Below are 21,971 nucleotides of genomic sequence, written 5' to 3'. Positions count from 1 at the left end.
GCTCACGGAAAAAAGGTTTTAATGTTTATATCAGTGACGTCCCTCGGGTTGAAAATGATGATTTCATACATTCAGTAGGGAAATACCAAATCAGTGGGTACTTTTTTTCAACTGACCTTTCTAACAAGTCCATTTATCACGAAAATAGTTTCACTGGTAAACTCAGACATTCAGCATTAATGTAAGGATCATTTCGTAATTTGGTATTTTACACATCATGCCCAATAGGTTTGTATGAAACATATAAATATGCCACATACCAATATCACAGTTGAAATTAAGTGAAGATATGCTTGGGAGTTCATTGTTGTAATTAAAGTCTGCAGCTCATGCTCATTACAACTACATTGTATTTCCCACAGGTAATATAAAAAAGTGTCAAGTCTTGAAGAAATATTTAATCTATTTATGTTTGATGGTTTGCATATGTTAATCTTTTTATATGTTTAGTGTAATTTTATCGTCTTAAGTTGCTTGTCCTCATTTAGCTTTTTAAAGTTTGGTCTCGGTCTTGGTCTCAGAAGTCCAGGTCTTGGTCTTGAAACCTTGGTCTCTCTCTTCAAGGAGTTGGACTCGGTCTTTGTCTCGAATGCCTTGGTCTCCGTCTCAGATACCAAGGTCTCAGAAACAACATTGTCTGTTAGTGGTAGTTGTTCTCCAGACATTCACTTGTAATTTCAATGAAATTCAAGCATGGCAGAATGGTTACAAATGATTTTCAAAGAAAAATAACTTCAAAAACAAGAATTACAAAATATTTGAATCTTTACATGTGCATCCCTTCATGAAGAAGGCGTATGTATATATGCAAAGCTACATGATGCACATGTAAAAGAAAAAAACTGTATATTCATAGTCAAAACAGGATGCATAAGTCTGGAGCCAAGTGCATCTACAAAGTTAACAATGGGAATGATTCTTTCTTCCCTAATAATGGTAACCTTTCTGCCGGCCAATTTTGGACTACAAGTTGCATGCAGTCTGCCACACCCACAAGCTGAACAGCTGACCAAACAACCGCTACCTGGACATCCAATGCATCAAAATTAACTTCGCACATCCAAGCATCCTATTATGGACACAGATGTGATAATACTCTTACTCTACCTTCGGTTGTAGGTGATTCTGTTGTACAGTAACACCAAATGGGTGTTGCAGTGGTTGTTGCCTCTGTAGTTGTTGTTGCCTCTGTGGTTGTTGCCGCTGTAGTTGTTGTTGCCGCTGTAGTTGTTGCCCCTGTAGCTGTTGTTGCTTCTGTAGTTGTTGCCTCTGTAGCTGTTGTCGCCTCTGTAGCTGTTGTTGCCTCTATGGTTGTTGCCTCTGTAGCTGTTGTTGCCTCTATGGTTGTTGCCTCTGTGGCTGTTGTTGCCTCTTTAGTTGTTGCCTCTGTGATTGTTGCCTCTGTAGCTGTTGTTGCCTCTATGGTTGTTGCGTCCGTAGCTGTTGTTGCCTCTATGGTTGTTGCGTCTGTAATTGTTGTTGCCTCTATGGTTGTTGCCTCTGTTGCTGTTGTTGCCTCTATGGTTGTTGCCTCTGTGGCTGTTGTTGCCTCTTTAGTTGTTGCCTCTGTGATTGTTGCCTCTGTAGCTGTTGTTGCCTCTATGGTTGTTGCGTCTGTAGCTGTTGTTGCCTCTATGGTTGTTGCGTCTGTAGCTGTTGTTGCCTCTATGGTTGTTGCCTCTGTTGCTGTTGTTGCCTCTATGGTTGTTGCCTCTGTAGTTGTTGTTACCTCTATGGTTGTTGCCTCTGTAGCTGTTGTTGCCTCTGTGGTTGTTGTTGCCTCTGTAACTGTTGTTGACTCTATGGTTGTTGCCTCTGTAGCTGTTGTTGCCTCTGTAGCTGTTGTTGCCTTTGTGGTTGTTGTTGCCTCTGTAGTTGTTGTTGCCTCTGTGGTTGTTGCCTCTGTAGCTGTTGTTGCCTCTGTAGTTGTTGCCGTCTCTATAGAGCTTGATTTCTTTGTATCAAATAGTGTTGTGCTGGTCATAGGACCTGTAGTTGTTGCCATTACAGTGGTACCATCGCACATGCACAAAGCTGTTGGTGGAAAAGTAGAAGCTACACACATAATACAGAGCAGCTAGAATAATCTAAAATATAATAAATTACTGATTAAACTTTCAAGATATGGAAAGAACTTACAAAGGTTATTTTACTAATTAATAACCACAGAAAAGATCACAAATTCTATTCCCTCCAACAGGACTTGAAATTATCAAACCAAACTGCCTGCAAATTTAAGCAAACTACACCTATCTGGGGCAGAACAAAACAAATATCTCAGGATAACAAAATCCAAGCAGATGCTTCAAGCGCCATACTGGTTTCTCATGATGAACATGCCGACTACTGCATGATCAATGGACAACAATACTAATACCTGGCCATCACAAAAGACCACAAGCAACAGACTTTTAAGATGATATCTACCGGTAAACCAGAGAAATGGGACATCATAGACTAAGATCAGACCCAGACAGTCACTACACTTCCATCCCCATATAACCCCAAATCAATGTCAAAATTTCTTGAGGACAAAGCATTTGCAACTACATGTAGTTTCATCTTTTATCCACAAATGTCTGCAAGCTGCACAAAGAAACAAGCAATTGTCCCTGTAGATTAGTGATTAACTGGACAAATCTCTGATGCCTTTCAAGATTGGTCTTGAATAAGCCTTTGCCAATTTTTAATGTATCTGGTAGACCGAGTTCTTTAATTCACCTGAATATAACTATTTCAATTCTCAATACCAAAGACACTGTTGCTATACTTTTGCTTAGTTTCATGATGGAAACACCTTGTACAAATGGATAAGAATGGCACAAAGGAACAACTTTACAAGTCCATTCCAGAGATGGTGGTCACTGCACAAAAGCTTGCCCTGAATCTTGAGATTTTGTCTGGAGAATTAAAAGTGTTATGTTTATGTGCGATGAAATAACTCAGTGTACCAGTACCAGATTTTATGGAAATTGAACTAGCAAAAGGCTCAGAAATACATACATGTACATCCCATCATAGACAACTGAGGCAGAATTCAAGCAATTTCAGAGATAAAAAATCACTTGAGATTCGACACAAAACAACTACACAAAGGTTGATCTTGGGTAATACATTGCAATTTATAAAACATGCAGCCTACTGTAGCACAGCTATTAGTAGTTGTTGATCTGCTGGGGCATTTAGGCTCTAACTTCTGTTGAGCTGGTGACTAAAATCAGGAGGACCTGCTGCAAAATTTTCATTTAGAAGACATTTAATTTCTCATTTCGTTCCACCAGTTGAAAAGTTTGCATTGAAGATATCAGAATTGTGCACGGTATGTACAGGTAAATATTGGTGATTTGACTCAGATAGCAATCATGGGGTTTCAATGAAGAGTGCTTGCTGATACAGAGCTATCTGAAGTGGGATTGTGATCCCCAACACTGAGTAGATGACCAGTCGATCGAGAATGCAGTGCTGTCAGTACCAAGACTAAAGCGATAAAACTCTGGGAGGGATCAAGTTTTCTGGCCTAGTGGGAAAGCCTCATTTATGGGACAACTAAAGTTACGCTTCCTTATTCCTCATAGTTGAATTTTAGCTGTTGATGTTCTAGAGGTGTGCTCAAGTGCATTTACCAAATAGGAAGTGCAGAGGTGTGCTGTCTCAAAAAAAAAATGAAATCAGCTAAAAAGCTGAAGTCTCATACCCTTGGAGATGAACAATACTTCCTACCTTTTGAAAATTTCTATTCCTTTAAATTTTTCCAAGAATAATTTACTTTTTAATTGTTGTAAGATTTTTGTCACTTTCCATTTGAATCTGCTTGAAACAAGCCTCCATGGTGCAATTTTTATCATTTAAAACAAAAGAAAATTCTCTCTTCCTTTTCATGAATTTTGCATTTGCATAATCACATTCGGAAAAACTATTCGAATATTCAATAATTTATTTAATATTCGGATATTCGGCACGGCACTACAATAAATTAATGAATGCAAGAATATTTTTGAGAGATCCCAGTTTAAATTATTTGCATTAACAACATTTACACAAGGAGAACAGTTCAAGGAGGAATACACTTTCTTGAGCCATCGCAGACTCATGATAATGTGAAGTTACAGATACTGTATGTACCTGGCAATGTCCACAGCCCTTTGAAAACAGTGTGAAGAAATTTCACTATCAAAATGCCTATTAGCTATATGCCTCCTCCCCTTTCTGTTATTACCTTTGTAGTACTGTGGTTGTCTCCACTGTGCTGGTTGGTGTCTCTGTGGTGTTTGGTATTGTTATAATGACATTAACCTACATGCATACTTTGAATGGATTAATTCAAGCACGTGGGAATGGTAACGAGTCACATTTAAAGAAATTTAGTTCAAAAATCTGAACTGAGCATATCTTAATTTTTTTAGAGAAGTATCCCTTCCAACATGCATGCCAAGCTAAATGATTAAAAAAAAGAAACACTTGGAAACGTGATGCCCAATTCTGGAGCCATTTGCCTCTTACAAAATTAACTGGCTTTTTCTTACCTTATACCAACCTTTCTTTGGAACAGTCATTGCACTACAAGTTGTATGCAATGTCCACAAGCCAAACAGGTGACCAAACAACTTCTTCTTGGATACCTCCATGCATAATTAAAACTTAGTCTTAAATGTCCAAAATATTCTATTGTGGATAAAGACAAATACTGTACCTTCACTTGTAGGTAATTCTGTTGTGCAGTAACAAGAAATTGGTGTTACAGTAGTTGGTGTCTCTGTAGTTGATGCCTCTAGATCTGTAGCTGTTGGTGTCTCCATAGAGCTTGATGTCTTTGTATCAAATGGTGTTGTGCTGGTCATAGGACCTGTAGTTGTTGCCAGTCCAGTGGTACCATCGCACATGCACAAAGCTGTTGGTGGAAAAGTAGCTACACATAAGCTGCATACATGATACAAAGCACAGGATACTTTCAAAACTTTTAAGAAATTGATCTGCTACATCCACATGTTCCTGGAACAAATCATGGGATGGAAATTATCAATCATGTACTGTTACTATTGACTCTGGCCCTCATTAGGAATTAGTAATTTGCAGAGCAGTACTAGTGTGGTCAAATCCACTGCAAGTCCATTGTAAATCTGAACCACTGCACTAAGAAATCAATAGTTACAACCAGCACATGTATATTATTTAATTTGGTTGCCATGTGAACCATAATGGCCTCATATTTATGTTCATATGCCAGATTTCCGGCATGATGTAAATGAAGATATAGGCTGGAGGGGGATTACAATCTCCTGTGCCACAGCAGACTGATAATCAAGTCCGGTTCACATACTTGTGGGGGAAATTCCAAAGGACTTTAAAAAGAGTGTGAGGAAATGTTCACAGCACCATCAAATTACCCAAGAGATATCCCCTTCACTCCCCCCCAAAAAAAAAATTAAGGGGTGGGAAAGGAGGGCTTTGGGCAGAGAAAAATAGCATAATTTATATTTTCAGAGGTTTACCCAAAGCGTCCAGACTGTCCAGACACTCAAATCTGATTGTTAATTGGGTACTTTGAATAATTACAACTTTAATGATCGGTGTACTTGTGGTGGTTGATGGTCCTGTGGCGGCTTTCATCACTGTAGTGGATGCCACTAGAAGAAAGCAAAAATACTGACGGAGTTAGTAACAAATAGCTAAACAAATAAAAATGTATAATCCACACATCCTTTGTTATTTGACCACAGGGAAATATAGTGTTAAACAATTTACATATTTCAACAAATCTGAAAACTGGAATTAAATTTTCCAGAAAGAGACAACTGAAATACCACACATAGAAACAAAGGAAACGGAAACTGAAGTACCATGTGGAGGATGTTTGGTCACACCAAGGAAGCAAGTGTCTTTTGTGAGTTGTATGGTCCTCAGAAGATCCAGTTGTTTCAACTCAGTATTTCAAACAGCAGGCTCAAGTTTTTCGTCATATGGAGACTGTTCGTGTCCACCATGCAAACATATTATAGAAGTCATATTTAACCCTAACTACCTCAATTAAACCCCAACTGTATAGGGTTTGCAAGTTTTGGCTGATTTGGTGCCATACGTATGAACTTGTTCAAGTTTGTTGGATTGAGGACAAATGGCCAAGGGCGATCGATATGGTGTTGGATTTGGTTTGCGTGGGGACACACAGCAGTTACTACGTGTACTTGGCATGCGTGGAGTGACTGACTAGTGTTACCATTGGTTGGACAGCGCTTAATGTTCTTACTTGGAACTGCTACTCTAGTCATCTGTTTACTGATACTGATCGGTCATATGCACATCCTTGGCATGATATTCCATTGTGGGATTAAAGTAGAAGGAAAAAATTGTTTTGTCCGTGTAACATGCATGACCGTACAGTCACCAGGTACTTAATTTGCATGCTGGTCAACTCGTACGCTGACCAACTTGTACGCCGCCCAACTCGGGCGGTTCATACATGCGTCGGAGCATTAACCTTGTACAAGCACTTGCTGCCGTGTTTTCACCAAATTTACCTTTAAATGTAAATCGATTAAATGTAAATGTTTCACTGTAGAAACCAATTTTTTCTCTAATTATTATTTCCATATTAGTGTCAAAAGTAACATTGGTCACACAACATCATTTTTGGTAGCATCCTGGGAGCTTGCTCTTTATCACAAAATGCAACACAAAGTACACAACCATCAACATTACCCAGCCAATTTTACAATTGAAACTGAACTTCTCAAGAGCTCGGCAGCGCGTACTTTAAAATTACTCAAATCTCCATCAAGTTCACACTATTGCTGGGTGCGGGTGAAAGTCGGATCCCCGTTATCGGTCAAGGTAGTGACGGGAATTATTAAGAATGTTTCTTATAACATTAGTTATACTAGGCGTACGAGTTGGTCGTCATACGAGTTGGTTGGTGTACGAGTTGGCCGCGTACGGCTTTACCAAACTGCACACAAGTTGGTCGTCGTACGAGTTGGGTGGCGTACGAGTTGACCTGCTTTGCTTAATTTCGCCACCTATTGTCAACTCTGATAGGTTTTCATAGTAGGCGAAGTGGTGACAAAAAAATAAAGGACCTTGCGACAATACAGTCACGGACATTAGGCCTACATGGCACGCTAGTATAGGGCCTATTGAATTGGTACTTTCTGGGGGCATTACCTTTGGTTAATTCATGGTAACTCCATACTTCAGCTTGGATGCTCAACCTAGTGTGGCATGGGCTCTCACTCCCGATCCATCGGGAGTGAGAGTCCGTGCCACACTAGTGGGGCTAGCTCAACCCATGCTCAAACCTGAGCTGAGCTACGTCTCGCCCAGGTGGACTCCATAACCGTACTATGTTGTTACGGAGGAAGTCCAGGGTATAAATAGTGCAAACATCGAGCGAAAAGGTTTGTAACTAAAATTTGCAAAACTTCTACTTTTTCCAAGGACCGAATTTCACTCCTGTAACTCCTATGCGTCCTTATCTCCACATATGGTGGGTAAAGAAATTCGACACATCACTACCAAAGACAGAAACAGGAAAAATAAAGTCGGACGTAACGTTAACTTTTGCCATTGTTGTGGAGGCAGTTTAAGCTGTTCGCCAATGCAGTTCGTACAGTATGCGCGCGCAATAATTCGGCGTACGAGATTCCGAGCCGCGTACACGCACATCGAAACTACATGTTCTGACTGCAACCAGCTAAACTGAAGTCTAAACGAATCCACTGGCTTCGAAAACCGTCGCTCATCGGGGGCGAGGCTGTGGCATGCGCGTATGCGTTGGTGACAGTCGGCCTGCACGCAAGCTGACTACGGCCAGTAGGGCCTACGGGAAAGTTAAACTTCACGATTTGTACAAATCCTGGCTATTTTTTAGCATGTATTATGTGTCAACAGGTGGACTTAAAACAGACAGACAAAAGGTGTTCACAAAATTCGTTAGAAGTTAAGGGACCCGGCAGTTCCGTGTCGAGGGGAGAGGGTATTCAAGGCTTTGGCACATTTCTGTTGCTAGCAATTTACTAATATCTGTTGATTTGTTCCATTTTAAAAGTTATACCGGATACATTTTTTTAGAAATGGGGAACTTTTCCAGAAAGCTATGACTAGATAAATATTTTTTTTTAATAAACTAGACTGATATGAGAGTCAAAACAGCGATGAACAATCATGATCTCTTGGGCCTGAATTTGAAAACTTTGAGGTTTAAACTTCGACACAGTCTAGCGATCTGTCCATTGCTCTAAAATCCAACTCGTCACTGCCAAAGTTACCAATTCAGTCTGCGAATAAAAAAAGGAATGGCGACCAACAGCACGATCAGTTTGTGCGTGATCGCTACTTACCGCACGTGCGCGCGTCAGTATACTACCTCATCTGCATACTGTTTTCCTGATCAGTATAGCATGATCGCTCTCGCCTGTTCATCACGTCATCATGCCCTCAATGTAATCCTCTTTTTATTCTTCAGTTATCAAGATAAGTTACTGTTTCATTTTAACAAAAATCGGATCTCTACAATACTGTGTATTTATACATCTTTAACCAATAAAACTCTACAAACAAATTGAACACGTTAATTAAACACTGCAAATCGACAGATTGTTGATGAACGTCTTCCCGTACAACTACAAGAACCCTGCATATAGACACGCTAACCAAGGTAGATTGTAAAATAGCAGGTTGCGTCGCAAATTGTGTTCATAAACCGAGATTTAAAGCAGAACAAAATATGAACATTTTAGGGGTAACCAATAGTGGGTTAATTGGTCAGTCTGAAGCCCCCGATCCGACAAAAACAGAACTACATTTTTTTTTGGAAGGGCTGCGTAGCACCGTGGTCAGAATATCGACTAGAATATAATATCAAATCAGTGCTCAACTGAATCTGCTTGCCCTGAAGAAGGTACTCAGTTACCGAAAGCTCGGCAATCATATATTTCAGAGCACTGATTTGATATTATATTCTCGTCGATATACTATTTTTCATGTCGCCTCGACCTACGTCCAACCTGGGCTAAGCTACATGTACATCATGTATCCACGAGGATGGTATAATGAAGCACTTCAAGACTTTCTGCTGAACCGATGGTCAACAAATACATATAATGACATTTTCACGTTATGTTGCTTTTCTCTGAACTAGTCTTGTATGACGATGATCCTTCAGGCCTGACCTCATGTAGTTTTCTCTGCACAAGCCAAGATAGCATAATGGTGCACCAATTCAGACGCGCCAGGCAGAAAATTTGGGAGCGTGACACACTTTGCCAATAGGCTGAAAAGTACGATGACCAGGACTAAACTATTATCTTGACAAAAACAAAGTCCTTGGTGACAAAAGATGTAATTTCTTACTTAAATTTTATGCTTTTGAAACAAATGATAAATTGTTATAAAAGCAACTTCATAAAATTTTGGACGGGCTTGAATTAATCAGGTGTGAGGTGTTTATGCTTCATTAGGTAACATGTTTGGGCTTAATTTTTCATAAAAAATCAATACATAATTATTATGTTCAATAGTTGTCATGGATCAACTATATTGAAATGAAATTCGATGCAATAAAATAAATCTGCAACTAAATAAATGTCACCCACCAAAATAAATCAACTGGGAAAACGGAACTCAGATGACAGCACTGGGAAAAATAGCTCCTTTATGATTATTTAAGGAGTCCTCACATGGCAGAATTGAGGCCTTTTCGCCATTTCTGGTCACTGGAAAAGTATATTTTGATAAAGATATACTTGGCAATGTCCGAGTACCGTCAGCCATCAAATATGTTAGACAGGGCTATCATTGAACTCCGATGAAAAAAGCTGTTGGCCTTATCAGTTAAAATATAAATTCCCCCAGAATCGTGAAAATGTAATCACATGTGCAACTTATTGCAACCCTTCCCTAAACTATTTGGGACAGTTGTTTTCTCCGGGTTGTTTTCTGCATGACATCATTTTTTTTTTGTATCCATTTTATGAGAAAAACATGATACAAAGGACTCCATAACAAATTTAGAAACCGAGATAATTTTGTTAAGTGAAGTGGAACAGCTGCTTAAGTCTGTACTAGTGGATGTGTTATAGGCCTAAAACAGATCGTAAACCATACATATACATGTACTATATAGGGAACTGGTTACAATGCGAGTTTATTGAAGGATTGGGTTTTTTTAAGGGAGGAGTGCTTATCTCAAATTATTATGGTGTTCAAGGCACACAATTATAGTCTGCAGTTGCAAGAAGATCAAATGTCTAAGGGAAGTAAAACCCACAAACCATATAGTTTCAATGTTCATGTGTGAACACCTGGCCAATATTGGAAGCTTTAGCGTTTTTCTAAAAGGCACTTCTATATTGGCAAGCACAAGTGACATGCAGACATATGTAATTACTTTAGAATCATGTTCATTTCACATCCTCACATGTAAAAACACATGAAAAAAATTGTTTTAACACCACCCTATTCTAAATATCCATATCCCGCATCTGTGCCTTAGAATCAAGAGGAATATGGATTCAAACAAGTGAGTTTCCAACATTTAAGTCTACATTCAATTGAACATCGATAATCCAGAGCCAACTAAAGCATAATTAACCTTTAGTTTACAGAATTAAGTCTTTATGCGTCAGTATTTACCATGGTAGTGGGGCAATTAATAATTTATTATAGGAATAACATTTAGCGAATTCTATTTATAGTCATTTTTTGAAGAATCGTAAGAAGAAGAACAGAATTTGAAACGCCACTGTGGGATATGCTTGCTTCGATACACGGAGGCTGCACTCAACGTGTGAATCCCATTAGAAACTGGGAAGTGTTGTGCCAAATTACTGTCCAAACAGCATTTCTCCCAAACCAGTTTGACTCATAAAAACGAAGTTTCATTTCAAGGGGTTAGTATTGGGAAACGAATTTGAAAATAAAGTAACCGGATCCGGTTACTCTTTTTTCTTGTGTATGAGCACGTTCATATAATTCCATGATGTGGATAATGGCACATTGACTGGAAGGTGTTTTGCTTCATTTTTTGTTTTGCCCAGGTTTTAGTTCGTGGAAAAAATATCGTATTTTTGCTGAATAGCCTTCAGTCGAAGCGAGCACGCAGGAGCTTTCGGCCAACACATTTGCGAATCCTGAGAGCTCTCGGGAGTGGTATGCGTGCCGCACAGTGATTCTGTAGATAGCTTCACTATAGACTATTGCTGATCACGTCAAGCGGAGCACGGTGCTTTTGCGAAAATGTGAAGATAAGCATTGTCAGCAAGTGGAGGAATTTTTATGGGGTTACCGGGAAGGTAACCCAGATACGCCCAGAAATCCATTGTCAAAGTCTGCCACCAGCGTCACACTCAATTCATGAAGAATAAAGGCTCAAGTGGTGAAAGATTATGTGCACTTTGAGAATAGTCAACAAACGAGTAAAAACTTTAAATCACCTTTCAAAACAACACACGAATTTTTATATTTTCTTTAGGTGTACATGTTTGTGAAATTTGGAAAATAATACTGAAGTCAATAAAGGAGGATTTGAGAGGACTGTGCCCCCAACAAGTCAATGTGCGCCTACAACTGCCAATTGAACGCCGAGGCTATAAGAGGAGGCTTGTAAAAGTGTGTGAAACTTCAGTCTTCAATGTATTAAGATTAGTGTATTGTGTAGTTTTGTATCAAATTTGATGAGTGAATCATTAATACTTTTAATAAAGCCTTCAGACTGTAGCATAGCTTGTATCAATGTGGTGCAAGTTAACCACTATTTCCTGTCGTGTGATACATGTAATACATGTCAAAACACATGCATCAGAGCCCTCATACTTGAGGCCTAGACGAACACAAAAAACTTCTTTAGTGCGTGCGTATTAGACGTTCGACCAGCACTTAGGCGGAATATAAAAAAAACATGGTTCTCGTGCGGATTTTTGAAAAAAAGGAGGAAGGGAGACTTTATATTTTTGTAAAGATGGCCGTCATTTTAAAACTTCCTGCAGCCGTTAGTGTTTCTTCTAATGAAAGACAAGTTGGACAAAAGTGCTGAACATATTTAGTGTCGTTTAGTGTTGTATTGGTCTATAATGAACAGTTTTTAGATACATTTACATTAACCACCAAAAGACATGTTTTGCGACCGAGAGTCGATTTAAGTGGTGTACAAAGTGATCGACAGAGTTTATACTGAAAACTTCGACTCACCTATTCTGCAAATATATGTATTTATTTTCCGATGAGTTTGTGGACTTTTGGTGGTTTTTAACCGTATTTTTAAAAAAATAAAAAAAAAATTTAAAAATCCAGGTGGCCTCCAAAAAGGTAGTAGGCGGGGACGAGAAACATGTTGTTTTTTATTTCCTTTGTGCGTTGGCCTGCGTGCCTCAACGAATGAACAGGTAAACTTTTTTCAATGAAAAAAAATTCCCGGCTTCAGCTCTTTGTGAACATTTCAATGCAGTTCGAAGTTTATTCGAGATACGCCCAAAAAGCATTATGCTCAAGTAAACAAAATCACCTCAGGGTCTACATGACATATGTGGCGACATCCATAATGGCACAGGGTTCCCAGGTTTTTCACTTATTTTTGAAACCTAGGCTACACGTGATTTGACAACAATTTTTCAAATTCCTGTATGAATAGTAGAAGTTGTTTAAGCGCCCTTTAAAAAGAGATTACATTCGTTCGTTAAAAACCCTCAAAGACCCGGGTTATTTTGACCCATCTCATTGCGGGGGGGGGGTGAATTTCGCCCCATTCATTCATTCATTTATTCATTCACTCTTTATTATTTTCCCACATCACTTGACAAATTTTCAATACATATAATTATATTCCGGAGTTATTCATAATGATGTGGACGGAGATCCCCCCCAAAAAACAATGCTTTTCGAGTACGGATCCTCCTATTGTAAACTAAAAGTTAACTTTGAACCTTAACTGAAAAAAGTTAACTTAAGCACTTAACACACTTAAACGAATCATTAACAAGACTTTAAGACAATCGACAAGTTTGAACCTCAGCTGGAAAAACAGTTCCAGGAGGTATCAATACATTAAAGAAACATTAAACAAGACTATAAAACAATCGACAATACCAGACTTCAATCAAAGAGGTGGAAGAATATTAAAAATCGTTGGCACATGTACATGTTTACATTAGCCCTCTGCATTATTCAGAATTCAAGTAATTGGACAAAAGATAATTGCGAGGTTTGGATTTAAATAAGGGGAGACTACAAATGGTAGTGAGAGAATTATGTAGGGAGTTCCAGTACTTTGGACCTTCATGACGAATTGTCTTTTGGAAAATGGTCGTTCTTGCAAATGAAGAGTGAAATTCTCAAGACTGTTTAGTAAAATAATGGTGAATAGTTTCATTTCTACAAAGCACTTGTGTATTTGTTACCGGTATTTAAACAGTGCATGAAAATTGAAGACAATAAATGTCACTGACCTTAAGAGTTTTAAAAGTGTTTGTAAAATAGAGAACTGGTATGTTCTGACACATTAACAGAATAAATTACTCTAGCTTAGAGCTCGTTTTGTAAGTTGTGAATTCTGCTAATATGCTTAACAGCACAATTTCCCTACGCCAGAATCCCATGGTTTAAATATGGCAATATTAATGACTTATACAACATGAAGAGGACTTTCTGTTGGAAGAAGGCTTTGAGCTTACTAATGATACCAATAATTCTTGAATAAAAGTACAAACATTATTGATTGGTATGAGTTTTCCAAGAAAGATTAGAATCTGTGTACTCTCCCAAGAATTTCATCTCATTAGAATAATTTTTTTTTTACATTATCAGTATAGATATTTGGAAAACTGGAGCATGGTTTGTTACTGAACAGCATACATAATAGTTTTCTTAATATTGAGGGATACCTTATTAGCTTTGAAACAATCAGGGATTTTAAGGAGTTCTTAATTGGCAAAGTCTGCAAGCACATCAATATTATTATGACTAATAAAAAGATAACTTCATAACTCGGCTGTGCCATTCTAAAAAATATTTCAAACTTGACATATATATAAAAACACTTCTTATCATGACAAATATGACGGCTGACACAATCAAACCAGGCCTGTTGCCTGACTAGAGCATGGGGGTGGGTCGTCAAACCGCAAAGTGGAACTTTTGGCATATGAATACATATTTTTATACGAAGGCCTACCATAATGTGCTTTTAATCAAGTTGCATCTTAACTTGTCGCGAACCGAATGATGGATGTAAGACTTGTAGACTTCAGTTTTCAATACGTGTCATAAATCGGCCTGGCATGAATTTGCTCGTCAGCCAGCGCCCTGACTCGGGCGCTGGCTGACGAGCGAATGATATGAACATTATTATTAAAATATCTCTTAAAAATTCAACAAAAATTTTAGAAGTTCTAAAAAATTGATAAATTCTAGTAAATAGCATAATTGTTACCTCCACTTACTTACCTAACTAAAAATTGAAAAAGTATATAGTTGGGGGGCATTTAAAACTTTAAAAAGTTCATTTTGCACTTCGGAAAGAAATCGGGTCAAAATAAAATTTCCTCGTTACTTTGTAGGGGATATATGAATCGACGTTAATGGATCAGAACATTCTAAGTTTGATTAAATTCCACCTTTCGGGGGACTGGAGGTAAAATATTGCTCCATACACAATCGTTAGAAGCGAAATTCGACAAGCCCAACGTTAGGGTCCACGCCACTTTTGGGTGTACGGAATCTCCAAGTGCAACGTAAAGCAGCGCGCAAACGAGTGTGTCATTAAACCCAAACTTTCTCAAGTCCTCGAAATTACCTATTTAGGCGGGCTGGATTAGTGTCATTGCTGGTTGGTGGACCATGCGGCAGTTCCTCTTTCTTTTTAACAATTTACTGGACATAACCAGTGAAATAACAAACAACATGGATAACACAACCGTAAAAGACAAAAACGAACAGACCCACCACACGATTTGTGAGGTGAACGATACTTACGGCACATTTATAAGTCTATTCATTCTCTCTTGACTGGTTTCCTTCATTTCCAACACGTAAGTAGAGACAATGTAAACGGCAACCAACGAAAACATGACCGCGTTGCCTTCGCACCTGCAGAGCGCTGTGCCGCTTGCGCGCGTGGCTTGGTGGCGGCGACGGTCCGGTGTAGGCTGCACTGAGCTGAGACACACTGCAGCAAGGTGGCTACTGACTGATTTCATTCTTCAAATTTTGCCGTAGGCTATAAGCCGCCCAGAGTATAAGCCCCGGGACATCTTTTTAGCGTGAGAATCAACGTGTAAGCCGTGGCTTGTATTCCGAAAATTACGGTATATTAAAAATAGGCCTATGTATTTAAAAAAAAAAAAAAAAAGACCAACTAGCGGAACTCAAAAGCGAGCGGGTGGTTTGTTTCGAAGCCCCAACCCCCAGCCTACGGGCCTCCAAACATAGGGTTTGTTGTTGTGGTCAGGGAGTTGAAATTCAAGGATGTGTACCAACCCACGTGCTTTGCACTTCGCAGTGGAAAAATTATACATTTTTTTCGAGAGAAAAAAGAATCCTCGATGCTCGATTTTCACAAATGGGTTGGGAAATGACTACAAAAGCCCAATCGTGCTAAAGACAAAAACATCAGTGGAAAACTGATTCGTTATTACGAATTAGTTGACCACTGATGTTTTTCTTTCTGTGGCACGATTGGGCTTTCTTGAATGACCACAACGAGTTACTCTAAAACTCCAAAGTATATGGAATTCCATATCTGCCGTCGCCCGTCGCCCGTCGCCCGTCGTCCGTCGCATTTTGCTTTTTATTGTGTCCTAATTCTGCCATTTACCAGTTCCAAACATGCCATTTTCCGTCGTGCGTCGTCCGTCGTGCGTCGCCCGTCGTCCGTCGTGCGTCGCCCATCAAATGGGTTGCATAGGACATGCAAAAGTCGTTATTTAACAAATGACAAGGTGATGATTCCATTCACTTCTAAAGATCTTTTTCGAATAAGGCAAGTACAAATCCCACCTGAAAAGCATATACTAGTCACATAATTAATTCCAATAATGCTAGACTACCCCTGCCCCTTGACAAGAAAATATCGCCTCTCTGAGAATTCAACCAAGTGTTTTTTTGGGAAAAACATTTTCAGCAAAAATGTTCCGGCCAACTTATCCACAGTGTTATTCTAATTTGCATGCTGTAAAAATGTGCGGACTTATTTTCATCAAATTCCAGGAAGAAATCTGCCAACCGATACAGATATTCTATCTTGTCCTCTCAATTTCACCTTGAAATCCAGAAATACTAGACGTGCTGTGGATAACAAACTGTTCATTAAATGTATTGTTAAGGGGCAATTACCACTTGGTTTAAGTTTCAGAAAATATGACGTGTTGGTTTTTGTGGGTGGTATGCCATGGTGGATAAACCAATGAGAACAGGTTGTCCAGCACATCAGCATTATTTATGGGGCTAACAAGTAACGTTACTGTTTAAAAGACTTCTGTGAGCCAACCCGCAAATAAAGTCATGTCTAATTTGGAGTATACAGCAGATTTCATCATAGGTATACCCGCCCTCAAAATAATGTTGAATCAGTTCGTCTCTTATGAAAACTATTGGGAATCAAACATTGTAAATAATCTATTATTTACATTCCGTTCTGTGGGATATCGTGCAGGGACAGACAGAAATATCACATAGGCTATAGACGTAAAGTCAGGCTGTTAACGAGTAAAGTTATGTCTAGAGTAACTAAGTTATCAAGAAAAACAATCTACCCTAACAAAAGTCTATTTTGTTAATTTATTTATGTAATCAAAATGGTATTTTTTCATATACACGTTACTTAACCGATGTCAGGATATTATTTCTTCTTTCAATTGGAGTTTGGCGCAACTGCAAAAACGAATACATGTACATCTTCTAGTTCTATTGCTAAAGTGAGAGTCAGGCATGGTGGATCGATCGAACAAGGACATATACATGTGAAACGATCAAGGGTCAAAGTTAAAAATACCACTGCGCAATCGTGAAAAAAAAACGACGGGCGACGCACGACGGGCGACGCACGACGGGCGACGCACGACGGGCGACGCACGACGGACGACGCACGACGGGCGACGCACGACGGCAGATATGGAATTCCATACTAAAGGGCTCAGCTCCTTAAAAAAAGCACTGCGGCAATATCGGAGAAAATGTAGGGGGGGTCGAATTCGACCCCCGGATCTTAAAGGGTTAATACCGGCAAAGGAGAATGGACGCAACTTTGCCCGAGCCACGTACCTTTGGGGTCCAAACAAGTTTAAATTTGAACGATTTTTTCAACAATTCTACACTTTAAAAACTCCCGGGTCGGATTGACCCAGATTTGGGTCCCATTCGGCGTGAACCCTTTCTGGGTCAAAATGTGACCTCTTTTTCGGGTCATATTGGACCTTTTCCGGGTCATAATTTCACCCAGAAAAGGGTCGTGCCAAAATGGGACCCAATTCTGGCTCAATATGACCCCGGGAGTTTTTAGAATGTACCCTTTGTTAGTAAAACATCTCCTCTCATGTGCATTGAAAAATCTCCTTATGAAGAATTGCGCACGTGTAGAGCTTCCTGCGTGCATGGGGTGGCGCACAGCTAGCCAGAGTTTAAAGCCGACCACGTGACGGAATGTTGACCAATAGGAATGGCTAAACTATCTGAAGTATTTTTGAATCTAATGTAATGTTTTGTCAACTCAGTCTGTACTTTGAACAAATCTACTCCAGTGTCACACTTTAATTTTAAGTTTTGACCCAAATTTTACAGGACGACTCGTGATCTGTAGATTGTAGTTGACGTATACTGCTATTATTTTGTTACATTTACAGAAACAAATTTCAGGGAGACAATTATCCCTGTTCATACACTTTTTCAGAAGAACTGAGAAGAAACAGACGTGTTCTTTACACTAGTCTAAGTTGGGTCCCCTCTTGATTTGTCGCCTGACATTTTTTTCAAGAATCCTGAAGAAAATGCTGATTACTCAACTCGGAACATTATTTCGGTTACAATACGTTGGGATGCGTGTATACATAATCATGTTTGTCGATTAGGTCAACATCAACAAAGTTTCCGCAAGCAACAATATCCACGTGTGAAATGATCGAACGATAATACAAACTAAAATCCATTTGAACTTGTCACTTGCCGATGGAAAACACTGCATAAAATTTGTAAATCTGCAATGCTGTAATAAAAATCATGTCCTACTAAAGGAAAAATGAGTTCCCCTGATGTTCCAATGGAAGATAACCAAATGACCAAGGCTGTCTACTTGTTCTCTGAGCGCTAGCGGCAGGAGTGAGCGACTGCTGTCTGAGACTGGGGAGGCCTCCACTCGTGTGACTTCACTCTCTCCCATTAACTCGTTCACTCCATTGGTTATGTAGGGCTGTTTGATTACCGTGGGTACACCCAATGTACCAGCCAAGCTGAGCTGGCTGTTCGGTTGGTAGGCTGAACGACCAGTCATACAAACGAAGCTCCTACAAACTGCTTGTCGCAGAGAACTTTAAATTCAAAAGTGAACATCTACTTTTCTCCTATCAAAACCCCAACAAAAACACCGACGACGGGAAAAAAACAACGACAAGAAGAAAAAGCAGATCGGCGGTTATGTAAAACGCAGTGTGGTAGTTTGATGCCAGGAGACAGGCAGATTAACTTTTGCCAAGATAGAGTTTTGTACTTTCTGGCTTTTTTGCCGGTATAAAGGCAGAATTCACTTGCTATTATACAATCGATGAACAAATTCTCTCCCTCATTCTTACTACTATTATATTATATAAAAGTTGATTGAATAGTTTGAACAAATTCATTTTTTCTACTTCGAGCTAGAGAAAGAGCGTTTTCGTCACGAAAACTGCAACTGAAGCTGGAAATGTGCTTTTTCTGCGATGTCAAAATCTGAGCACATCATTGACGTTATCAAAAGTTGTCTGCTGCCAAAGTGTCCTCCAAAAGTTGACGGTTACACGTGTATTCAACCTCTCTTCAGTTTATGCCGACTTTGAGGATCCGTCTTGTCGAAATTTCTTGTGGTTCGGCGGTAGTGTGACTATAGTGCCCAGCAAAACATGTACAAACAAAGTTTCTGTCAGATGAATTAGTTTTGTTATGTTTTTGGAAAGGTCGGTTGGATTCAGTTGAACTGGAGAAGGCTGAAATTATTCCTAAAAAATTGTGTTTCCCTAAGTCCTGGTAAAGTCATACAATTAAATGTATGTTTTCGGCGATGCTATTTTTTTAATTAAATTTCAGACAGGAAGACGAAAGCTTAGGTCTTTGGACAGGGCAATTTCTTTATTAAGCAAAAAAGATAACCATCCCAAAATTAATAAATTTCATCTATTCTCTTCATGCTAAAGAGTGTAAAACTCACTCTCTAGAAGAGTGCGTCCCTTAAATAAAACCACTCCAAAAAGTGAAAATCACTCTAAATTGTAAAAACATTCTACAAGGGTACAACCACACTTAAAAGAGTGACAATTATTCTTAAGGGGAGCAACTTCTCGAAAAGGGTAAAATCCACCCTAAAAAGAAAAAAAAAATTCTACAAAGAGTGAAATCCATTGCAGAAGAATGAACTCTCCGCTCCACTAAGAAACTCATTCTACAAGAGAGGCATTTTAAAGGACAACCCGAAAAGGAGTTGTAATTTATATAGCTCCTCTTTTAGAGTGATTTTCACTCTTTCAGGGTGTTTTTGAACTCTTAATCATAAAAGAGCCCAGGGAGGAATGCAAAAGTGTTTCGATATCGCCGCCGCACATTTTTCTTCAGCAGCTGAGCCCTAAGGAGTATTTAGATCAACTCTTTACAGTCATTTTGACACCAGTTTTGTGAAAATCGAGCACACTATTCTTGCGCAGGGCGCTTTTTTTTCGAGACAGATCGGCTAAAAATGTATAATTCAACTTCATTACTCAGTGCACGAGGGCTCGCACGCATGTAGCCTTTAACTTCAAATGACAACAAAACGATATAGTTTGATTGGGTGTAAACTTCACACTTGTAATGATAAACAAATGTTTTTACATGCTTGCCAAGTATCAAATAAATCGAGAATAGTACAGCTGAGTTCTTGGGAGGTGGGACCCACCCCCTGGTGTGACATGGACCAAAATAACCCAGCTCTTTGAGGGTTCAGAGTAGGTTTTCACTCTTTTGAGAGTGAAGTTTCTCTTAAAGAGAGTAGCAAGTTCGCCTAAGATAAAGTCCATCAATGTCTCAATTTTTTTCTATTTATATTCACATTCCGCAAACTGAGCTAAAACGGACGTCCACAAATTAATTGAAAAAATCCTAACCTGATTCTCCTCCCCCCTATTGAATGAAACACCCCCGCAAATCCCATCAACGCGCTAATGACGGCATTTCAAAGTCTTCATTCCATGGTCGAGCGAGAAAGGTTGAAAAAGTAGACGACCACTTTCAGCACTGGGACGAAAATGCTCTCGGTCTGACAAAGGGGCAGACTACGGTACTTTGCCGAAAGTCTGCGTCTCTCGTAGCAGAAAGCAGATTACTACTTTTAGACTACAGTATTGCAGTCTAAAGGACAGATTAAAACCATATTTGCATAGACAGGCGTTTGGTTAATATTCCTCAACTTATCATTATTGGATATCTTTGCTTGTTAGCGCCCTGAGCACCGCTCGCGGCGGACACTGGCGCTCTATAAATATTCATTATTATTATTACTCGGATTGAAGACAAATAACAAAAATGTTCAAAATGTGAAACCAGCTTTTTTGGGTGTGGTAGCAAAGGGGAAGATTGTTGTTTTATCCTCCACTGCGAGGGGGAAAAGTAAAATCTGCTTTTCTGTTGTCAGAGAAGCCAAAAAGCATGCAGAAAAGATATCAATTTCACACTAACGTTCATTCCCCCTTTTCAGCAAGTTTGAAAGTACAAATAAACAGATGCTCACTTTTCAACCTTTGTCCGACCTTTGCGCCTTCTCCTGATGACATAACACCAAATTTTTACGAAACTGAACATAAGTGAGTGTCAAAAGGTGAATACTAAGTATGTTTGGGGTAGGCTAAACAAGAGGAAATTGAATACTCCTTGCCGACAGCGTGCTCACGGTTTTAATTACAGAGAAAACTTTCAAATGTATGAATGTGACAAAATTTATTCATCCGAGAAATGTTTAAAATAGCTAGGAAAACCAACAGAAAAAGGAAAATCCCCTACAATTAGAGGAGAAAACAATTGTATTCCAAATTATTTAAGTGTACGATACGAATCCGCTTACACAGGATGAAAACACTACAAACCCTAATAACGATTGCGATGAACTCTTTCAGAATGCAAGGTAATGACTGAGTTTATAGGACTGCGATTACTGCCAATAAACCATAATCAAAAACGGAAATATCTGCGGACAAAATTATCTGCTAATGATTCTATTGGACTTTGAAAGTATTTAGATTTTGTTTACACATCAACGAGCAAATAATTTTTAGCGTGCACTAAAACAAACTCTGAATCAATTCTTTTAATAAAAGACTAACAATCAATTATAACCGAACGGTTAACTAATTGATGTTTACGGCAGCACAAAAAACTTCAGGTTAAAGATCAGGAAAACTATCAAAATGGCTGCGTCTGAAAAATCCCTACTTTTTTTTCTTTAAGTGTTATTTCCAGAAGTAAAAGTTTCTCAGGAAGAGGGAAAAATTGTTTAAAAGTTACCGCTCATTCCATGAACTGGTCGAATGAACACAGCACACAGCACCACAAGGGCAAAAGTTATAGCCCGTTGCGTTTTCCGGCGTCTAATGGGCATCTTGCCTGACCAGCAAGTGGCAGTCCTTCAGTTTCAAAATCTTACTTTATCCGTCTACGCTTGAAATGTCCCAGTCAGAAATGTTCAACCTTCTGAGCATGGAATAACGTTTTCTGAGTGCTGCGCACTTTGCCGAATTAACGTCCTTATATACGCAGGGCCCCGTTCCTTGCTGGCCGGT

At 39.1% G+C, this 21,971-nt stretch overlaps 1 protein-coding gene across 13 annotated transcripts in view; it reads right to left on the bottom strand.

The window, feature by feature from the left end:
- The window catches only part of LOC110988493 (uncharacterized), a 43,252-nt gene extending 21,320 nt beyond the window's left edge, over positions 1-21,932 (bottom strand). For 7 of the 13 annotated variants that reach the window (XM_087143465.1, XM_087143466.1, XM_087143468.1 and 4 more), the window contains exons 1-4: positions 21,697-21,932; positions 5,490-5,624; positions 4,691-4,888; positions 1,108-2,034 (exon numbers count right to left, since the gene is read on the bottom strand). In XM_087143465.1, the coding sequence (XP_086999591.1) occupies positions 1,108-2,034; positions 4,691-4,888; positions 5,490-5,624; positions 21,697-21,790 (1,354 nt within the window). In that variant the 5' untranslated portion in view covers positions 21,791-21,932. Of the gene's footprint in view, positions 1-1,107; positions 2,035-4,690; positions 4,889-5,489; positions 5,625-8,185; positions 8,271-21,696 lie in introns of those variants that run through there. The other 6 variants (XM_087143475.1, XM_087143473.1, XM_087143476.1 and 3 more) reach the window with 6 other exon arrangements.
- Between the last annotated feature and the right edge of the window lie 39 nt (positions 21,933-21,971).

Source organism: Acanthaster planci, linkage group LG11 (genome assembly GCF_054643075.1).
Source record: "Acanthaster planci isolate LZ-2023a linkage group LG11, COTS_SCS, whole genome shotgun sequence".
Classification (NCBI taxonomy): Eukaryota; Metazoa; Echinodermata; class Asteroidea; order Valvatida; family Acanthasteridae; genus Acanthaster; species Acanthaster planci.
The sequence above is the reverse complement of the archived record's forward strand: the minus strand, read 5'-3'. Positions and strand labels throughout refer to the sequence as shown.